The sequence below is a fragment of the Punica granatum genome, chromosome 4 (assembly GCF_007655135.1).
Source record: "Punica granatum isolate Tunisia-2019 chromosome 4, ASM765513v2, whole genome shotgun sequence".
In the NCBI taxonomy this organism is placed as follows: domain Eukaryota; kingdom Viridiplantae; phylum Streptophyta; class Magnoliopsida; order Myrtales; family Lythraceae; genus Punica; species Punica granatum.
This window is the reverse complement of record NC_045130.1, coordinates 15,431,707-15,452,589: the sequence shown is the minus strand read 5'-3', so window position 1 is coordinate 15,452,589 and position 20,883 is coordinate 15,431,707. Positions and strand designations below refer to the sequence as shown.

The 20,883-nt window shown below is 38.1% G+C and overlaps 3 protein-coding genes across 5 annotated transcripts; 1 reads left to right on the top strand and 2 right to left on the bottom strand.

Annotated features, from left to right (window-relative positions):
- Positions 1-211: 211 nt before the first annotated feature.
- Positions 212-2,774, top strand: LOC116206388 (thaumatin-like protein 1). Its single transcript, XM_031539250.1, has 4 exons — positions 212-527; positions 830-1,169; positions 1,257-1,586; positions 2,287-2,774. Exons 1-4 carry the CDS (start codon positions 473-475, stop codon positions 2,537-2,539), a joined length of 978 nt encoding a protein of 325 aa, XP_031395110.1. The 5' UTR covers positions 212-472; the 3' UTR covers positions 2,540-2,774.
- Positions 2,775-3,839: 1,065 nt separating this feature from the next.
- LOC116202848 (endo-1,4-beta-xylanase 5-like) lies at positions 3,840-7,427 on the bottom strand. Of its 3 annotated transcripts, none has more exons than XM_031534478.1 (9): positions 7,199-7,427; positions 6,947-7,070; positions 6,819-6,853; positions 6,569-6,704; positions 6,089-6,261; positions 5,886-5,987; positions 5,495-5,641; positions 4,727-5,365; positions 3,840-4,256 (listed from the first exon to the last, which is right to left on the bottom strand). In XM_031534478.1, the coding sequence occupies exons 2-9, from the start codon at positions 7,065-7,067 to the stop codon at positions 4,203-4,205; spliced, it is 1,407 nt and encodes a 468-aa protein (XP_031390338.1). In that variant the 5' UTR covers positions 7,068-7,070; positions 7,199-7,427; the 3' UTR covers positions 3,840-4,202. The 3 variants fall into 3 exon arrangements, with proteins under 3 accessions (XP_031390338.1, XP_031390335.1, XP_031390337.1); XM_031534475.1 differs by having other exon boundaries at positions 3,840-4,345; positions 7,199-7,421; XM_031534477.1 differs by having other exon boundaries at positions 3,840-4,345; positions 6,947-7,058; positions 7,199-7,421.
- Positions 7,428-15,458: 8,031 nt separating this feature from the next.
- LOC116202427 (endo-1,4-beta-xylanase 5-like) lies at positions 15,459-19,357 on the bottom strand. The gene is made up of 8 exons (XM_031533971.1): positions 19,033-19,357; positions 18,905-18,939; positions 18,523-18,658; positions 17,805-17,974; positions 17,590-17,691; positions 17,239-17,385; positions 16,489-17,127; positions 15,459-16,014 (listed from the first exon to the last, which is right to left on the bottom strand). The coding sequence occupies exons 1-8, from the start codon at positions 19,127-19,129 to the stop codon at positions 15,679-15,681; spliced, it is 1,662 nt and encodes a 553-aa protein (XP_031389831.1). The 5' UTR covers positions 19,130-19,357; the 3' UTR covers positions 15,459-15,678.
- Between the last annotated feature and the right edge of the window lie 1,526 nt (positions 19,358-20,883).

Sequence of the window (20,883 nt, the reverse complement as noted above, 5' to 3'; positions counted from 1 at the left end):
GAAAACCCGGAAATTAGGGGCTTGTTTGGTTTCATAAAATAATTTTAGAATCATGATTTTGATTTTAACTCTACCCACTAAATAACAAAAACACACGTTTCCCAAGTCAAATTTATAATACCATCTTATTTGTCTTTTTCCACAATCAAAATCAAAATCAAAATCAAAATCAAAATTACTTTAACTCTGAAACCAAACGTTACTAGGGTGCCTTTTCAACGATTGTATTTGTTCCCCAAAGCCGAAATTCTCTCCGAGCAATTTTCTTGTCGTTTTATGGGTTATTGAGCCCGCAAAGGCCAAATCTTTTCACTCCCCCTACCTCCTCTCCTCCCGTTACTTGCCGCTCCTCCTTCCTCAACCCTCTTCTCTCCCCCCCTTCGCCCCAAATGTCACTTCGTCCTCACCACACCGCCGACACCTGAAGGCAGTACCAACCCCGCGGCCGGAGCTTGCAACCGGAAACCTTCCCATGGGCTCGCTCGTAGCTTCCGTTGTCTGCTTGGCTCTTCTCTTCACTTGCAGAGGTACACCATTTGTCATACAAACGGTGGAGACGGCTGTTTCGAGTTATATGAGTACTAAAGTCCCAAAACAACGCTTTATTCTTGTCTTGAACGAATTTTATGTAAAATGCTGTTTTTGAAGAGTGAAGACCTCCATTGTAGTGTTTTACAGTGTGTTCTAGGAAACTTAAGAAACTAAATGGGGCCTTCGCATCTGCGTCAAAAACAACTAAAAGATGAGATCTTGCGATGTTTCGAGGAAAATATCGGCGTAATGACCGTTTCTGCTTGTTTTCTGGGTTTTGCTTCGTGCTCTGTTTCAGGGGTGACGGGAGCCTCGTTCACATTCGTTAACAGGTGCCAGTACACAGTTTGGCCGGGCATACTTGCCAACGCCGGGAGTCCGGCCCTCGAGAGCACCGGATTCGAGCTCCCCCAGGGCAGCTCCCGGTCCTTCCAGGCCCCGACCGGGTGGTCCGGCAGGTTCTGGGGCCGGACGGGGTGCAGCTTCGACGGATCGGGGTCGGGGTCCTGCCAAACCGGCGATTGCGGGTCTGGCCAGGTCGAGTGCAATGGGCTGGGGGCGGCCCCGCCCGCCACCCTGGCGGAGTTCACTCTCGGAACCGTCGGCCAGGACTTCTATGACGTTAGCCTCGTCGACGGGTGAGCTCCAAGAACCGTAAATACGAAAACAGAGGAAAAATGATCTTTTTCGTGGCTTTCGATCGTAAGAATTTCTAAAATTCTCAGGTATAATCTGCCTATGCTGGTCGAGGGGAGTGGCGGGTCGGGCGCTTGCACATCCACGGGCTGCTCCGTGGACCTGAACCAGCAGTGCCCTGCGGAGTTGAGGGCTGGTGATGGGAGCGCATGCAAGAGTGCATGCGATGCATTCGGGAGCCCTGAGTACTGTTGCAGCGGGGCCTACAACTCGCCCGTGACCTGCAAGCCATCTGTGTACTCGGAGATGTTCAAGGCGGCGTGCCCCAGGTCGTACAGCTACGCCTATGACGATGCAACGAGCACGTTCACGTGCTCGGGGGCTGATTACACGGTCACGTTTTGCCCCTCCTCTCCAAGGTAAGTTGAGTTTCTGGTCGGGTTATAAATTCATCTCTAAGTTCTTACAATTACAAAATTCTCTATTTTACGCTACGATTAATCTTGAGTAGGAAGCGTTAAAACATAACCATGTGCTTCTCTGAAAGTGACAATTCCACCCAAAAAGAATCTGAAATTGACAAGTAATTCTGTTCATATTCACGGTCTAACAGTGACATGTCTTCAAGATTTGTCTTTCCTGTTTATTGTATTCGTGAACTTTTAGCCCATTATGGGCTTATTTATTTATTTAATTTTCTAGTGAGAAAATAATTATAGATCTTAGGGGGCATGGCCCTGGCAGTGCTGAACATTTATTTTGGGCTTAACTCCTGTGTGTTGGCTAAGTGGTCCAGTGGCAAAGGCAAACTTTGGCAAATAGCAAATTCCAAGATATCTCCTTTTGAGTTGCTTGTTTTGTTCTGTGAAATCTCTGTTTGGTCCCTTCGGTTTGAATAGAGTGAGGATGGTCGTGTTGTTTTCAAGTATGTGAATGACAGCGAGAAGATTCACTCCGGTTTTACAGCAAAGAATAAAAAAAGAAAAGATCTTTCATGGCAACGATCATCACATTGTGTTATGGACTCTGCATTTTAGTGAAATTGGGAACTCTTGTGATATGTTACACGAATCGCTGAAATGGTTGACGTAACCTGATAATTTGAACCTTGATGTGCAGTCAAAAGACCACAAGGGATTCAACACCAGTGACTACAGGTGCATCCCAGGGTTCCGGTGTAGAGTACAACTCGGGGAGTGGCACGGGTTCTGGGTCTGCCCGCGGAACTGGTTCCGGAGAAGTCTTGACAGATGGATCGTGGCTAGCCGGTTTGGCCATGGGGGACTCACCGAGGACTGTCTCTTCGAATGTCTTATTCCTACTCATAGCTCCCGCAAGTATCATCCTTCTACATTCTGTTTCCAACTTGTAGCTCTTTTTACTTCTTTTTGTGGGTTTTGGTCTGTAAAGTGAAGCACTAATTTTCTGCAGATTTTGCTGTCTTGTTGAGTGCTTTGCTCGGATTCGGTTTTCTTGTTCCTAGGGTGAAACAAATACCAAAAATTCCGTCCACATTGTAAAATTGAAACTCTTCGTAGTGTTTATTTGTAGAACATCGGAGGGTGCTTTAGTTTGCTGACAAGTTTAAGGCTAAGCTGATTTTGTTAGGAAACTGGAATATTTTGTATTATCATTCGTTTCATAAGATCCTAGTTCAGGAGTCCTGAAGACAGGCAGTTTCCTTGTTCTTCTAATCCATCATAGTACCGAGCCAAGCCGGTTTTCAAAAATTCACTACTACTTGAACCAAAAACACGGTATAAATTGAAACCCGAAAATCCTCTAAAAGCCAACAGTGGACACCAACGATGTGAATACGAGTCTGTTGCTCCACAATCAAAGGGACTGGATGGCTTTGCGGGTAGTGCAAGTTGTGCTCTGCTTTTGTGCTTTCCTGTCTGTAATCGAAGAAGGAATATATCTGGGTATGATTCCACATGAGATATTATAGTATGAGAAACTGTTGGTCGGATTCAAAACAAAATCTTATCCATGATTAATAATATGAGGAATAAAGATCAGAAAAAAAAGCCATTCATTGTCACAGTTTATATATATTATCATTGTCAGTATAGATGGAAAAAAAGGATTAGTGAGTGTTTACAATATGAGTCCGTTTTGCAGACTTTTCGACCGTTTTTGTCGGAAATTTTCTAAAAGGGAACTTGAATTGTATTTCCTATGGGCCCATCGAAAATGCTTTCCTTCAAAAGGACCGGTGCTAATGATTTATCGGCCAACGCCTTTAATGTACATATGGGCAGGCGTGGTAACGAGTGGAAAAGTTAAATTCGGCTAATTAGGTCGATTCCAGGTTTATATCGTCCTACAAAGACAGAAATAATTGTATAAGATCCTTTTCCGGTACTCACAGTAAATGCTCTATCTGATTTGAAGTTCTCGTGATCCGTCTTTGCTCGGAATGACTTTGGCCAAAGTCTCGAGAAAGGATAATATAACTCCGGGGAGTCAATGGTTCACGGTTGCGCGACGACTGTCATTCTTGATTATGAATGTGAAATGAGTCGATTCCTTTGATCTGTCATATGAATCTCACTGCTCCCTAGCCGTTTATATTATAGGCCACAGTGAAACTAATGATTTCGTCTTCCCAACCTTCCCCTTTTCCGTTGCAAAAATCATAGTTTCCATTCAAATTTTGCGAGAGACGGTTGCCATAAGTGGACTTGTCAAGACAATCTTTAAGCTACACTAACTACATTGACGATGAAAATAAATTTGCCACCTGAAGCGATTTGCCAAGATTCAGATAAATTCATCGCGGATAATGTTTAAATGGATTTTCCTTGACAGACAGCGTCTTCCGGACGATGTGTACCGTTTACAAGTGAATGGTGACATGCATGGTTTCTATACCGTGAGACAGTGCAAATGTTGATTTCACTGTTCTGTTTCCATGCTTCAGAGTTACCAAGTATTCGCCTAAGAACCCGAAGAAGCTGTATGATCCAAACTTGTCTGTGCGGCCTTCCCTGTCCTTGGTTGTCCACTCTCGTAGAAGCTTGTCGACCACATCACCTGCCGGAAGGTTCTGATACTCGGTATCCGTCAGGCACATCCGGAAGCATCTGCCAAGACGAATTGCGGTCCACATCATTATTCCATTCACAGAGGGGTGCGAGAAGCCTTCCCTCAGCACTTGTTCCAAATAAACGGCCTATGCAGAAGACAGAAAAAAATTATCAAAATTCTGATTAAATTTATGGGAAAATGTGTAATGAGTTTGATTTGAATGTGTAATGAGTTTAATCAATAAGGCGAGCATTGCGATGTAGCTCGAATAACTAGTACACAGCTCATTTTTGCGCTTTGTAGATGGCTAAGCAGATAGACGAAGCACGGCAATGTTTTGGTCGTCCCAAGCCTTCTTTGTTGTTACAGTGGACGGGCTTGTTAAGACTTTCACTATGTCCAAGAAGCCAGCCTAATTGTCCGGACCATGATTGATGTGAGCCCATTGATGGACTTAAAAGGATTGGGACCATTTTGACTCAACTTTATACCCCGTGACCATGACTGATAATTAGGAAAAACATACCTGTGTCTCCATATCAAATTTGTCGCTGATGTCAACTTCCGTGAGCCAAATCGGGAGCCCGAGCGTGGCCAACTTATCAATCACAGCCCTCATAAGGGGAAGATTCGGTGTGCTGAAGTGGCCCTGCAGCCCAATCCCATCCATTGACACGCCTCCCCGCTTGAGCTCCCTCAATCTCGAAATGTACCCATCAACGCTTGAGTTATTGTCGTCGCAAGTCTCCACCACATTGAACTCGTTCATGAAAAGGGTTGCCAGAGGGTCTGATTCATGGGCCACCTTGAAGAAGTCTAGTGAGGCATTCGGCCCGAGCCTCTGCTCGAAGAAGTCAAAGTGGAGCATCTCATTATTCACGTCCCAGTGGACGAACTCCTCCTTGTACCGGTCCATTAGGCTTGTGATTCGGGCATTCACGGCCTTCTCCAGGTTCGACCCTGTGAGGTTCTTGACCCACGCAGGGACGAAGTTGGGGTTCTCCCAGAATATATTGTGCCCCCTGACCATGACTCCGCTCTCTCGCACGAATTTCAGCATCTGATCTGCTATGGTGTAATTGATTTTACCCTGTTCGGGTTCAGTTGTGCTCCATTTTAGCTCATTCTCGAAGACCACCGTGTTAAATCGCTCCACGAACCACTTCTGCATTAAAAAAATAAAAATAAAAAAAGCCCGCCTCCATCAAACCGATGAGTTTTGGGATGATTATTCATTCTATTATTAAATCCCGTACTACAGTAGTGTCCGGATTCAGCAGGATAAAAAGCATACCTGGTACGGGATGTTTCCAAGGATGCTCTTAGCTATGGCAGATCCAAATGGGAATTCCTTCGAGATCTGTTCGACTCGAAGGTCCACTCCTTGCAGCCTTTCTCCATTTCCATCCGAAACGTGAATCGTTATGGGGCGTTTTCGAACCTTAAAAAAAAAGAAGAAAGAAAAAGAGAGAGCGAGACTTCTTAATTTCGGTTCAGAGCATGCACATTATTTAACGAGGCAATTCCTTTTAGTCGGACGGTTCGCGATAACAGAGAACTGGTCTTTGGAGATTCGAGGAGTTATGGCAAGTTTAAGCGCGTAACCAACTCCGTGTAAAAGCTTGAAGTTTCACAAGATTCAGCTCCATTTTATATTTGGCATATCTAAGGAATGAGGGTGTTACTTTGCTTATAATGCGTTGTTGATTCCGGCTCCATTGCTCATCGGTGAAGGGCTGTAATGAAACACTTGCAACAGCTATACTGATGTCTCTGTTTCCAGGACCCTGCATAAGTAAATTCAATCATAATAACGAGCCAAAATGAAGATCTGAGATATGATCGACAAGAATTTGTTGGGGGGGGGGGGGGGGAGGGCGGAACTCACCTGAAAGGATAATGTAGAAGTACTCGGCGACGAGCTTAGAGTGAATCCACCCTTGAGGAATGACCAACATCCACTCCTTGCCACTACATTCCCTATGCAACTCAATTCTTCATTTTCTGTAGTCAGGCTTGCACGTATGAGAGCGGAATCTACTCCATCGATCTTAACCCAACCTGCGGGAAAACAATGAATTGATAGAGTTGAGTCTCTCAAGTCCCATCCTAGACAAGTTAAGCGCTGGATCTTATCGATTACTGGTTTCATTTCTATTTTGCATTGGGTTAAAATATGATTGATGGAGCCTTTTTTACCAAAAATGCAGGATTTAGGTGACTTTCAAGTTGAACTATGTGGATGCTACATCAGGCTAGATTTATTATTGGTTTGATACCTGTAGCCAATAGAACTGTTTGTTTCCGCATGACACAACATCGTCTAATAAATTATCTGTGCCAGGAAATCGACTCATTCAAACTTAACTGGAGAAAGAGTACTTGGTTCCTTGGGTCAGATTGAGCAACATAAAAGATGGCGAAGAGTCGTTGCTTGCTGAAGTAATCTCAATATCCTTTAGAATGCCTCCGTTATAAAGTGCCCTCTCTGGCTTCCCCTTACACTGCCATTTCGATACAAACAGAAGCATCAATATTGTAACCTTTATTAGGAAGTTCTTGCAGGAAGATTTAGTACATCGGTGCAGTGGCGTTCTTTGAAATGTAATGTTGTTCACCTTTGTGTAGGCCGTGGAGTCGTATAGCAGGCTATCTGAGGAAATATATGACAAAACAATGTACTTCGTTAACTGCTGCATCGGCTTGCGAGAAAAGACCAGGAAAGAGTAGAGAGAAGGAAGAGAACCATGAGAAGCAACAAGGGAAGAAGTGCCCATGAGAAGGAACAACACCAACAACGACCGCCTAAATGATGAGTTCATCGAATCATCAACGTTGTCTCCCAATTCTCTGTGCCTCTGCAACATGTTCTGATCAAAGCCAGTGAGTAATGACTTGAGAAACTTTACAATAAATGATTAAATCTATAAACAGAAGCGCACTCATGTACAGATAAGATGAGCAAGAACGACGGTAAATGTGAAGTGTTGCAACTTACAAGTCCCTCTAAATGGCAGAAGAAAGAGAGAAAGAGCTATGGTGTTTGGATTTGGTGAAATGTGTAAGGTTCAACTTCCTATTTATGCTCCTGCTCAATGCAGTGCATGTGTTTTTCAGTGAGACCACAGAGTGTTCTCAGTTTATTAGCCACTGTTGGCTTGAACTTTACGACGTGGTGCTTCCATGTTCCAACGCAGTGCATGTGCTTTGATCTGCCGCTACAAATACATACTGTGACATACACATCATAAATTCTATATATAGTCTTAATTTTTATTAAAAATTCTGATTCCATCTTCAGCCACAGACAATTGGGCCGCGGAACCACAGCAAAATTTATTAAACATCGATTTATCGATTAGTCGATCCAATATAACCATCTCATGAGCTCCTGTACAGATATAGCTAGCACAAAGAACCGGATGGTTTCATAACCTGAAGAATCACAACAAAGAAAGTAACAAATTAACAGTGGTTTGTTGTCTCAGCCATTACACGAGGTCCGATGATGACAGGTCCGCATGACATGTACTGTGCATCATCGAGTTCCCTCATATGTAAACATGCTAAAGTTCTTGAAAGGATGGGAAAGTACCAGAGCATGCATTTCCATGGTCCTGCACGAGCATGCATGAACTCTCTGCCATATGAATGAATCCCAAATTCGGGATTAAAATTCTTTTCTTTTGTTCGATGATAAACGGACATCCTCATCAGCCGTGCCGACTACAAACATTAAATTATTAATGCTTTGCGTTCCTTTGCAGCGTGATCAGCCCAATCTTCCTGACAAGCTCTTTGTCGACCATCTCCATTCCTGGGCATATATAAGCACCTCCCGGTTTTTTTTTTTTGATAATCAGCAGTATAAATTTGTTTGATAAGTCGGAAATTACCGATTCCCGACTTATCAAATAATCAAAAGATAGAAGTATAAATAGCAATCACATATGTGTATACACTAGTGAAAGGGCGCATGCTACATCCAGACATAAATATCGTGCTGGAGAGTCTTCCTTCATGAATTTGCAGCCGTGCCGACTAAGGAGCTTAGTATATAAGGAACATAGATATCTGTCATATATTGAATTGTCCTTTATGAGCTGGTGTTTCTGATCATCTCGCAAGTTTCTTTTTTTTTTTATGCATTTTACATATCATTTTTTTGTTCATCCATTAAAATTTCATAAATGATTAATATCAGTCTTTACTTCTTAATATTAGTGAGGTCTCACGTGGCACTAAGATAATGTGTGACATTTCCCCATTTAAATGGATGGAACATGGAGACGCATGAGAAAGTCAAAGACAGATCATTCCTGATTAATTTGTGCTAGATAATTGTGAAACATTGAGCATTAAACTAATTGCCTAATAATTAATATTCGATTGGTATCTCTAGCTCTTCCCGTCTATGAATAGCTACTGCACTAGTTTTTTGCCCGTGAATTCGTTTTTATATATTTTTGTATTATCTTTTTATTGTAATTAATTACAATTCCAAACACCAGTTTTCTCATTAACAATAATAATATTTAAATAATAATCTTCAATAATTTTTAGTTAAAAGTTACTGAATCGCATTAATTAATATTCATCATATACTTCAATTTATTTTTAATAAAGAATTATAACATACGTTTAGTTTAGGTATTATTACAAATAAATTTGTTTTACTTTTTTTTCTTGAATAGTGTTTATGAAATAATTATACAATGACATACTCATTTCAAGTATGTAACTTTATTCTTTATACATTACGGTGTGTTCATAAAGCAATATTGGCCTGTGATAATATAATTTTGACTTAGTCATATATGTAATCAATCATCTCATAAAATTTAAGTAAAAGCATAATTATCTTGTAATAGAAATTATATACACATCTAAGTGCTATATTAGTTGATTGGTTATTATAATTATTTTTAAACTATTAAGAGCAATTATTAGGGATATTTATTGGATATGTAGTTTGTTTAATTATTTTACTTTATAATGAATTTTGCTAAATTATTCAAGCACTTTTCCAAAAAATAATCCTAAACTATAGTATGTGCTGCCCAACGTGTCCAAAAAATAATCCTAATCTATGTGCAGCCCAACCTGTTGCGTGGATGTGAAAAAAATTAATAACGTATAGATTATTTGATATTTGTGAAGAAATGTTTTAATTTATCCGGTGAACTATTTTTTCAAATTCTCTTTAATATTTTATTCACAATGAATAAAATTTTTCCTTTCATTGTAAGAAAATATTTAATATTTTCTCGATATCTATATAAACTAATTGTACAAAATGTCTTCTTGATATCCTACATATATATAGGAAGTAGAAAAACGTATAAGAGGCAGTGATAGACATGGGACAATACATAAACATCCGATTGTGAGTTAAATTATCCGTGCAATTGAAAAGACATTTAATTACGATTTGAGGGTTTCAGAAAGTTAATCATGTCGCATTTCATATCGCTTTTCGACTTTTATATATTATAATTGATACTCAAATGTCATAATTTTTAATTTAGGAAATATGATTATCCATATATATTATATAGTAAAATTGCTCGAAAATGAAATTAATACAATTAATAATATAAAAATTGCTCCAAAAAAATGCTATTATACTACTATATAAAGGGAGAACTTGGTTTCCCTATTTTGTGTTTGGTTTTACCGAATTATTCTTATTTTCTTTTATCATATCGGTGGAAAGTAAAATTGAATAATAAATCTAAGGATACCCACAAGGGCCACAACTCTCCTCTCTCTCTTTTCCTCCACACTACACGCGTCCGTTTTAAACCTTTTTGGTTTTTGCTTTTCTCCGTTGCAGTCCCCTCTCATTCCCAAGAATTTTGTTAATCCTTCATTTTTTTATTGAGCGTGTAAAAATATTAAGCGGAATTTTAGATCGTATTTTTTTATTTTTTAATTTCTTGTCAGTTTAGACGTTACGCCACGCTTAGCGTAGGTACAAGATATTATAATAATTAATATATAATAAATAAAATATTAGGATAAATTATACCGGTGGTCCAAAATGTTTTACAAATATTTCAATATGGTACAAAAAGTTTTTTTACTACTTGATGGTACAAAATGTTTCAAAATTGTTTTAATATAGTAAAAACCGTCATCTCGCTATTGATGTCGTCAAACCGATGCTGATGGTGCACAACCGATTTTTGTGGGACGTTACATGATGGTGCAAAATGTTTTGAAGTTATAACTTAATAGTACAAAATGTTTTACGTAAATTACATGATGGTGCAAAATTTATAGTCTTGTAAAGGACGGCTTGACGGCGTCAATGGCGAGATGACTGTTTGTACTATACTGAAACAACTTTGAAACATTTTGTACCATCAAGTAGCAAAAAAAAAACTTTTTGTACCATATTGAAACATTTGTAAAACTTTTTGGACCACTAGTCCAATTTACCCAAAATATTAAGTAAAATGCTAGTAAAGTTTTTGGAAAATTACATATATAGAAACTTCAAATAAAATTACAAGTCACTATTTTTTTCGGTGTGAACCCTGATATCTGGAAGTCCGATAGGTCCCGATTAATCCAGTCGAACATGGTCTACCTACTAAGGGTAAAACTCTTACAGTGTGGATTTTCTCTATTCACAAAACTCGAATCCAATGCCTTACTTAAGGGAAACAAAGCATATCACATGAACCAACCCACGTTGTTAAGCCACTAATTTTTTAAATTTATGGTAATTTGAAATAAAAGGTAGAATATTTGAAAATTAATATTGTTAATGTTATAAAAGGTGTTACTAAGAAAGGATTCTAAACAACAATATGGTTAAGTCATATAACAATGTGGAGCGAAATACAAGAATATTAATTTCTATTGAAAATCCCAAGAATTCTAAATAAATAAGTAAAAAGTACATATAAAAAGAGAACCAAGTAATTCGATACATTAAATCTTCAATATATTTTTTATGAATATCAATTCTTGAGTATATAGTCCAAACATAACCCCCAATAATTACCTATCAAAAGAATGACGAAATAAGAAATAGTTGATCAGTGAGAATGAGGGCACATGCAGAATCAACTACAATTTAATAAGAAAAGTTCCATTCGTGCAAAACAGAGAAGTATATGTTGTATCTAATGTCCAACATATGCATAAGCATCTTCTTTCATGGATTTGCAATATTGCTGGTTAAATTGTCATAAATTGTCATCTGTAATCGTTTGAAACTTTTTGAATTTTGTTGTACGAGACAGTTGCCTTTCCTTGCAAGTGCAATAGATTTTTCTTCATTTTACAGATTATGTTTTAACTAGTCTAATATTTGTGCATTGCATGGATTTGTTTCTTTTTATTTATTTATTTTGTATTGTCCTTGCCCATTTTTCTAAAACTTATATTAGTTTTATATTATTAACTCAATCAATATTTTAACATGATCGTCAAAGTTGTGTATAAAATATGAATATGAATCTAATAAAATTGAAAGTGTTACTTATCCCAATAAAATGAAAGTATTCAATACAGTTTTATTCATATATTTCAATATCTCATTATTTTTAAATTATATCATTTTTATAATTTAAAAAATGGTGTGTATTTTAAATTTCTTTTAATTATTAATGGGTTTAGCTACTTGTATTGGGAAATATAATTGCATTTGTTGCACTCAAATACGTATAACTATTTATATTTGCAATAGGTTTGTTATATCTTTAAGTATTTTTTAATTTGTAAAATTGAGAATTAAGTTTCTATTTTCAATTGCATTGACTAAAGAGCATTTATTGCTCCTCAAGTGAATTTTACTTATATATACTAGTGTTCTGACATGCGTTGCACAAGTTTGTTTCAACAGAATTATTCATAATTTTTAAAAAATTATTTTTCAAGTATAACGAAATTTTTTAACAATAACTGAATATTTTGAATTATAAACCTAATAAGTGCATTGCAAATTTATTTAATCGTTAACATTATTCGGATTTACTACAAATATAAAGTTCAAGTATACAAATTTAATTTTGCTGATATTGCTTTTAAATACTATATTTTTAAAATCTTCACTTTCATTAATTAAATTTTTACTTTTTATGTGACCCTCATTTGTAGAATTAGGGTGATGGGTTAATTCTTTTGGAAATCCTACGTATAGATAACAAAGTATTTTATTCAATACATATTGAATATTGTTAATATAATTCAAATATCTATTGAAGACACCACATTTAGATATATAAATTTTATTTTGCATTTTTTTAAATATTGCAATCAAAATCCTTATTTTTACATAATAAATTTTATTTTTTGCTAGAATTGTAAGCATAATGTGCTATTAAATTTGTATAATTAGTATCCTTGTGATAATTTATACATAAGTTTTACTAATTATTTTGGAAAATAAAATATTCTATATCTATTTTAATATTTATTTATTAAATTATTTATGCTTCAAAAGATTAAGCGTAATTGTTACATTTATTGTAAAAGGTAGTCAATTTACACATGTGATGTACTTTTAAGTAGTATTCAAAAATTAAAAATCAATTTTTGATGTTTTTCAATTGCATTAATTTGAGAGTACTTATTGAGTAGCGTTATTACTATTCAAGTAAATTTTACTTATATATAGATATAGATTCAACAACTAAAATTTCAGAAATCATTAATAACACTAGACTTTTTTTTTTACGAGAACAATTTAGACCTTTCAATTATTCACAACCTGGCATTTAAATAATGTATCACATGCCCAAAAAAAATATTAGGTGAGACTAATACATATACATGCAAAATTTGTCATCCAGAGTCTAACACTTGATATTTGATTGAAACTTGTACATGCTACATAAATTCTCATCTCATACTTTCTCCCAATAGTCCTCATTATAGTTGGAAATGGGACATAAAATGTCACTGCTCTATCTTTTTGTAAAATAATCATGTGCTTTTTACATGAACATAATTTTATTATTGCGCTATTTTATGAACATTCATAATATAAAAATAAGTGCATAAAAAAATATAATATGGAATTGTTCACAAAAAAGAAGCATAGATAAGATTCATGTTTTTCTGAAAAACTTTAAAAATTTTTAAGGGTTTATTGCGTCAGATATCCCATGGTATCACCTATTTCTTAAATATAACAATGGTTTAAAAATTACTCAGAAAAGCCCATGGTTTACATCTGGTTCCAAATCTATCATGACATTAATTTCTTCGTCAACAATTTATAGTGTTGCTAACGTGGAACATAAGTGAGCTCATTCTCGTCACTGTGACTCTTTATCAATGATAGATTTGAGAAAAAAATTAAAATCATGAGATAAATTTGAGAAAAAAATTAAAATAATGGGATATGTTTGGAGCCCACTTGCATAACAGACAAATTGATAGCGTGATAGATTTGAAACAAGATATAAATCATAAGTATTTTTGGGTAATTTTTAAAGCATGTGATAGATTTGAGAAAACGGTAAAATTATGGGATATATGGCGTAATAACCCCTTATTTTTATTTCTCAAACGTTAGGCTAACAGAAAACTTCATGGAAATTGGACAGTTTAGTAGAAAGTTTGAACTTGAAGTGGTAATAATAAAAGTTATGTGAATGTTTTTTTATTAGAATTCTAGCCACTTCCTTTTTTGAGTTAAATATATTTGAGAAATGGAAGTTTATGTTTTTCTTTTAATTAAATCTATTTTATCAACGTGGGTTGGTTTAAATGGTTAGACGTTTATTTTCATTAAATAAGAATTCGGGTTTGAGTTTTGTGAACGAAAAAAAATCATGTTTTACCCTTTAGTGAACTGATTTATCTCGAACTAGATTAGTCAAAATCCTTTTGACAATTTTAACATCCTTGCTTGGAAAATTATTCCTTTTGAGTGTTTGATACCTCTTCAATATTGGCTTCTCTCACATTCCAAATATCTAATTGGACTTTCGGGATAGCAAAGTATACTATTTATTTTGTAAAGTGATTTGTAAGTCTACATTGAGAGTGGGACAGCTTATGAAAATGGCAGCGGGGCCCGAGGTAGAGTTTGATTCGAAGCTTTAGCCATACGATATTTGTTCTCGTTACTGTCCACATATACATGTGATTCTTTTATTTTATTAATTGCCGATCCAAAAACGTGGGATTTAGAGGCAAATCCGTGACCTTTAAATGCAAAAGATATCATGCCAATATATATATATATATATATATATATATATATATCATGTTTACTCAAACGTGTATTGCAAGCGGAGCTAATTTTTTTTATTAGATTAATATTCTAACTAATTTTATCATAAAGGCATTCTAAATTGAGAAAGTACAATTTTCATTATATATCATGTTTACTCAAACGTGTATTGCAAGCGGAGCTAATTTTTTTTATTAGATTAATATTCTAACTAATTTTATCATAAAGGCATTCTAAATTGAGAAAGTACAATTTTCATTACTAGGATTATTCCGGGCGCACATTTGTATCATTTTCCCTTATCTCCTATATATTAAATTTATACTTTCCTTGTAATAAAAAATGTGATATTTTTTTCGGTAGGCTTTTTTTTTTGGTAGCCTTTGTAGTTTGTAATTTCTCTATTTTGTAATGGGCTTTTGTCCCGTTTTCCTTAAAAAAAAAAAAAAGGCGTGCCGACCAATAACATGGCGATGGGACACAAGATAAAGTGAAGTACAAGAAAAATCTACCGATAATCCTAAAAAATGTTAGACAAAGAAATTTAAAAAAAAAACTACAATTAGAAGAGAATCCGCTAATCGACCAAATTAAATCTTGAATACGGTCAAAATATGAAGGCTATCGGTTTTACCGATGAAAAGAATGATAAAATAAGAAATAGTTTATACGTAAAGAGGAATTAAATTAATTGATTTTATTTAATAAATTAATCTAGTCTATGTCAGTTTCGAGCTTCGACTTTCATCTAGAAGTGCATTGAACGTTCGATGTGCACAAATTGCTTATGAACTGACACTTCCGTAAGTGAGAGTCCATATTTCACATTGACGACAAATATGATTCTGAATGTTGATGAGACTCCTTTATTTTATAGGCCACGGTGAACTGAACTTTCCCGTGTCAATTGACAAAACAATAGAGCCCCATCAACAACCATAAGGTCGCGGCCCACATTTAGCACGGACCATCTCCCTTAATCGGAAGATATTATTAGTGGGTGGCAGACTTGCTCTCGCAGTTCCAAGAATGAAGCTTTTATGCTCACTCCCGGAATTCGTACTTGTAATCTCCTATACCGGGATTGATACTGTTTACCACTCAATTAACAGTTTGTTGGTGACTATGTTTAAGATAGACCGAATGTAATTGTCAATACATTAAATTCTGCAAATGATTCAACCGATCTCTGAGAAAGCAGACGAATTAGCTATAGATGATGTTAATCATTTGGATCTCCCCCATGATGAACACTATTTTCTGGCATTGTGTGTGAATGTTTACAAGTGAATTGTGACATGCTTGGTTTCCTCACCTTGGGACAGTGCAAATGTTGACGTCGCAGTACCGTTCCCGTGCTCGAGAGTAACTGAATATTCACCTAGAAACCCAAAGAAGCTGTATGATCCGTACTCGTCTGTCTGGCCCTGTATGTCCTCGGTTCTCCACTCTCGGAGAAGCTTGTCGACCACATCACCGGTAGGTAGGTTCCTAAAGTCGGCATCGGTCAGGCACATTTGGTAGCATCCGTAAGGGTGGAGCGCTGTCCACATCATTATTCCATTCACAGAGGGGTGCGAGAAGCCTTCCCTCAGCACTTCTTCCAAATAAACAGCCTATTATCCAGAAGCAAGATATTAAACAAAGAAACTCTGATCAGGTATGAACACGGAAACAGGCAGCCCACCACGTTGCAGTGAGTTTCATTTGGATGTATAATAATACTAAGCCTGTAATCAGCAGGTAAGATTGTCTGATTCAGCCCGACTCGAGTTGCTAGATGAATTGGTGTACGAACCTATGCTTCATAGATGGCTATCAAGCCCTATGTTTTGTTTCTCCGGATGGCTTGACAAAGCACGTCCTGACCCCCTCTTTGTTGTAAAGTGGGTCGGTTGGGTAAGAATTGGATTATGGCTAATAAGCAGGCCTAATTGTCCGGACAATGATTTCTTCATCCATCAAGTTAAGCCCATTGACGGACTAGAACGTATTGAAGCTATATAATCTCAACTTTCTTAATCCGATACTATTGACTGCCGTCACAATATAGTCATCCGGTAGGGATATGATGATTAGGAGAAACATACCTGTGTCTTCTTATCGAATTTGTTGCTGATATCAACCTCCGTGAGCCAAATCGGGAGTCCTAGCGTGGCCAACTTATCGATTACAGCCCTCATGAGGGGGATATTCGGTGCATCAAAGTGGCTCTCCAGCCCAATCCCATCCATCGACACACCGCCCCTCCTGAGCTCCCTTAGCTTCAAAATGTACCCATCGACACTGGAACTGACATCGCTGCATGTCTCCACCACGTTGAACTCATTCAAGAAAAGCGTTGCCAGAGGGTCTGATTCATGGACCGTCTTGAAGAAGTCTAGCGTCGCGTTGGGTCCGAGTCTCTGCTCGTAGAAATTAAAATGGAGCAACTCGTTGCTCACGTCCCAGTGCACGAACTCCTTCTTGTACCGGTCCAGCAGGCTTGTTATTCGGGCTTTCACGGCTTTCTCCAGGTCCAGGCCCATGAGGTTCCCGACCCAGGCAGGGGTGTACTTTGGATCCTCCCAGAATATGTTGTGCCCCCGGACAGTGGCTCCACTCTCTCGGACGAATTTTAGCATCTGATCTGCTATGGTGTAATTAATTTTACCCTGCTCGGGTTCAGTTGCATACCATTTTAGCTCATTCTCGAAGACCGCTGCATTGAACCGCTCCACGAACCATTTCTGTTTCAAATAAAACATGCTACCTCACCTTGATCAGTAAGTTCCTGGATTTAACTTTATATCAGACTTCTACCCGTAGAGCAGTGTTTCGATTGAGGACAAATAGGAAACCTGGTATGGGATGTTTCCGAGGATGGTCTTAGCTATCGCAGATCCAAATGGGAATTCCTTGGAGACCTGCTTGACTTGAATGTCCACTCCTTGCAGCCTTTCTCCATTTTCATCGGTGACGTGGATCGTCACGGGGCGTTTCCTTACCTTAAAATTGAGGCAGGGAGAGTTCATTTCAATTTAGAGCATGCACATTATTGCCAATGGCAATACAATTCATTCTAGTCCACCTATAAGTCGGGAGGTTCACGATAATTGAAAACGGGTTATTGGGGATTTTGTGTGCTTAAGCTTTCCAAAGATCAGTTTGATTTTATAGTTTCATATAGCTAAGAAACAAAAGGTTATTACTTTGTTTATTATGTGATATTGACTCTTTCTCCATTGCTCATCAGTGAAGGGCTGTAAAGAGGCGCTTTCGATAGCTATAGTGACATCTGTACTACCAGGACCCTGCGCAAGGTAATCAGCAGAAAACAAGAAAGAAGCTTCTCTCATCAGATTGTGATATCAAGCTGATGACTGGAATTTGAGGCGTGATCAACAAGCATTTACGAGAAACTCACCTGAAACGATAATGTAGCATTTGATGGTGAACTCAGAGTGAATCCGCCCTTGAGGAATGACCAACATCCACTCCTTGCCATTACATTCCCTATACAACTATATAACTCATTTTCTGTCCTCAGGCTCACACGTATGAGGGCGGAATCTGCTCCATCGATCTTAACCCAACCTGCGGGAATTGACAATGAACTGATAGAGTTGAGTCTCGAGAGCCAATGCTATACAAGTTAAGGACTGAATTTTATGAATTATTGGTTTCATTCATTTCTCATAGGAGATCAAATATAATAGACACTGCTCATACCAGAAATGCACGAACTTAGTGACTTTCAAGTTGGACATGTGAATGCTACGTGTTTGTTTCCACATAATGCTGCGTTGTCTAATGAACTGGCTATGCTAGGAAAACTACTAATTTGGGTGTGGAGGTGTTTGTTTGTAGGAACTGATAAGATGACCGAGAACGGTAGATGGCGCAAAGTTGGAGCAGTTAGCAATAAATATCCTGCTAAAATTAGTCCAACAGAGTCAGACAAAATCAAACAAGGTTTTGTAACTTTCTCCTATTCGAAGGGCTCAATGGGCCACCGGGTAATCAAAGTGTTAATTACTGATTTGCACGAGTTTCAGATTGCACGGATGAAACAAGATGCATGTTCAGAAAGTAGTTGTAAAGGTTGGAAAGGATTAAAGATTCAAGTAGTGATGGGCCTTAACTGGAGAAAGAGTACTTGGTTACTTGGGTGAGATTGCACAACGAAAGAGATGGAGAAGAGTCATTGCTTGCGGAAGTAATCTTAATATCCTTTAGAATGCCTCCGTTGTAAAGTGGCCTCGCCGGCTTCCCCAAACACTGCCATTACAATAGAAGCAGAACGTTTAACTCGGAGCAATGACAAATTTACTCAAAAGCCATTCTACACAAGGCAAAGATTTGACGACTACTACTGGGATGAAGTGGTAACATTGTCTTTTCATGGAGCACGTATCTTGTGAATAAGAACGCGTCACATGCCGGTAAAGTATTTCTCGCAGGAAGACTAATAGTAGGACCCTTGCAGTGTAGTGATGTAGTTCATTGGAATGTAATGTTGCTCACCTTTGTGTAGGCTGTTGAATCGTATAGCAGGCCGTCTGTGGAATTATATGAGAAAACAACATACTAGTTAATAAATGCCGCATCGGCTCATGAAAAATAACCGGAAAGAGAGGGAGAAGGAAGCAAACCATGAGAAGCAACAAGGGAAGATGCGCCCATGAGAAGGAACAACACCAACAACAATCTAGAGGATGAGTTGGTCGAATCATCAACCTCATCTCCCATTCCTCTGTGTCTCTGCAATGTTCTGACCAAAGCCGGTGAGCACTGGCTCGACAAACCGTATGATAAATCTATCAACAGAAGGGTACCACCATAGAAAAGATGATCAAGAAAAGACGTTATACATATAACGTCTAGAAGGCAGAAGAAACAGAGGCAGAGGTGAGAGAGTTGAGGTGTGGTGGTGGAGAGATCACAAGGGAACAGTCGGTAGGAAGTGCTGCTTCATGTGAATATGTATATATATGTACAACGGCAGTGGTGAGTTTCTCATTCTTCTGCTGACACCGTACCCATCTTTTAATGTGCCAGTCCTTGTCCTATATGTGCTGCTTCTCTCTTGCTCGTGCAAGCCTGGATGTACGGTGTCTCTCTCGATCTTTTTGATCATGCTAACTTGACCTGTTATATTCTTATCTCGTGAGCAGCCACGTCAGTGTATTTGGAACTCGACGTATGACTCTCTCGAGTTAATTTTACTGGATTTCCCTATGTACCATCTAGAAAGAAAGATAGGTACCGACTCCGAGGGTTGATGAATTATTGGTTTCTCGGTTATGTTACTCGACTTTTCTGCGTTCTTGGATTTATGCATGTCCCAGGTCCTGGCTTTATCCGTAAAAATGACGTAGGAGTTTGATATTTTTCTGGCACTAGGATATGATCTACCCATGTTAAGATATTTTGGATCGTCATCGTTATATAGTTTGGACCGACAGTCAATCAACTCCTCTGCTCAAACGACATCAACTTATATGATCATATATATTAATCAAAATGTTCATTCCAGCACCGATTCTCACAAAAAGTCTAATGGCATGTTCATCGAAACAAACGATAACACGACACTGTCGCTGAGATGACCTTGAAATGATTCGGATGAGCCAGCGTAGTATCGGTAATGAGAATGCTATCTATTTACCTTAATAACCTGCCCACCCTCTAACTGCCCAGCCCTTTCTGTCCATAAAAATCCAAGGGCATGAACCCAAAAAGTATAGTTAACCCGTGACATCAAAGTTGACTTGGTGAAGTCATTGTGTACTATGGAGCAAGTGGGTGCGGTGTGTGTGTGTTTATATGGCAGGATCTCTATGTGCATTGTATCACAGCCAATCAACCTTATTATAACTGTAGCTATTTTCTGCAACTGTGGCATTTATTGTCGTGCGTTCTGCGTTTAGCAGATTGCTTTTTGAATGTTTCCAATGGGGAGATATCATCACGCGATTTCAGTCCATTAGGTCGGAGTGATTGTTCCCGTAAATTAACTAAACAGCAAAGGCCTGGACTTGGTGATGTAGCGCGTTTTAACTCGACGCAACTTTACTCGTAGATTTTGTGAATCAGTGCCAGGATGGGGCTTACCGACTCCTCGCTTATCAACAGTTTTGTTATCAAAGAAGAAGATATAACCTGATCACACTGCAAAGGCACGGAGGATACTGTTTTAAATTTGGTCCCGGAGAGAATTCCCCGGATGCTGGGCAACTGGGCAGTCATGTATAGTAGAGGCTTCCATGCGTGCAGAAATGAATGCGGGCTCTACTGCAGGACCATGGAAACGCATGCTCTGCTACGTTAATTATTTCTGTGCTTGCCACTGCTCCTTTCCCTTCGAGAGCTCCAGCATGTTTGTAAGGAAAAAAAGTAAACTGCCTATTTCTGAATAGGTGCCGGATCTCGGTGATATAGAGTATAGCCTCATGGCACGCGGATCAACCATTGGTAGACCACATATGATGTCTGGGGACCCA

What these genes read in the sequence shown, in the direction of transcription:
- LOC116206388 (XM_031539250.1), top strand. Translation starts at nt 473, where the DNA reads ATGGGCTCGCTCGTAGCTTCCGTTGTCTGCTTGGCTCTTCTCTTCACT. An exon ending in TCTTCTCTTCACTTGCAGAG is followed by an intron (nt 528 to 829) that starts GTACACCATTTG and finishes GCTCTGTTTCAG; the next exon opens with GGGTGACGGGAGCCTCGTTC. An exon ending in GACGTTAGCCTCGTCGACGG is followed by an intron (nt 1,170 to 1,256) that starts GTGAGCTCCAAG and finishes TAAAATTCTCAG; the next exon opens with GTATAATCTGCCTATGCTGG.
- LOC116202427 (XM_031533971.1), bottom strand. Translation starts at nt 19,129, where the DNA reads ATGGGAGATGAGGTTGATGATTCGACCAACTCATCCTCTAGATTGTTG. An exon ending in ATTCAACAGCCTACACAAAG is followed by an intron (nt 18,659 to 18,904) that starts GTGAGCAACATT and finishes TTGTAATGGCAG; the next exon opens with TGTTTGGGGAAGCCGGCGAG. An exon ending in AATATCACATAATAAACAAA is followed by an intron (nt 17,386 to 17,589) that starts GTAATAACCTTT and finishes CTCAATTTTAAG; the next exon opens with GTAAGGAAACGCCCCGTGAC.
- LOC116202848 (XM_031534475.1), bottom strand. Translation starts at nt 7,067, where the DNA reads ATGTTGCAGAGGCACAGAGAATTGGGAGACAACGTTGATGATTCGATG. An exon ending in TTCCCTTGTTGCTTCTCATG is followed by an intron (nt 6,854 to 6,946) that starts GTTCTCTTCCTT and finishes ATATTTCCTCAG; the next exon opens with ATAGCCTGCTATACGACTCC. An exon ending in AACAACGCATTATAAGCAAA is followed by an intron (nt 5,642 to 5,885) that starts GTAACACCCTCA and finishes TTTTTTTTTAAG; the next exon opens with GTTCGAAAACGCCCCATAAC.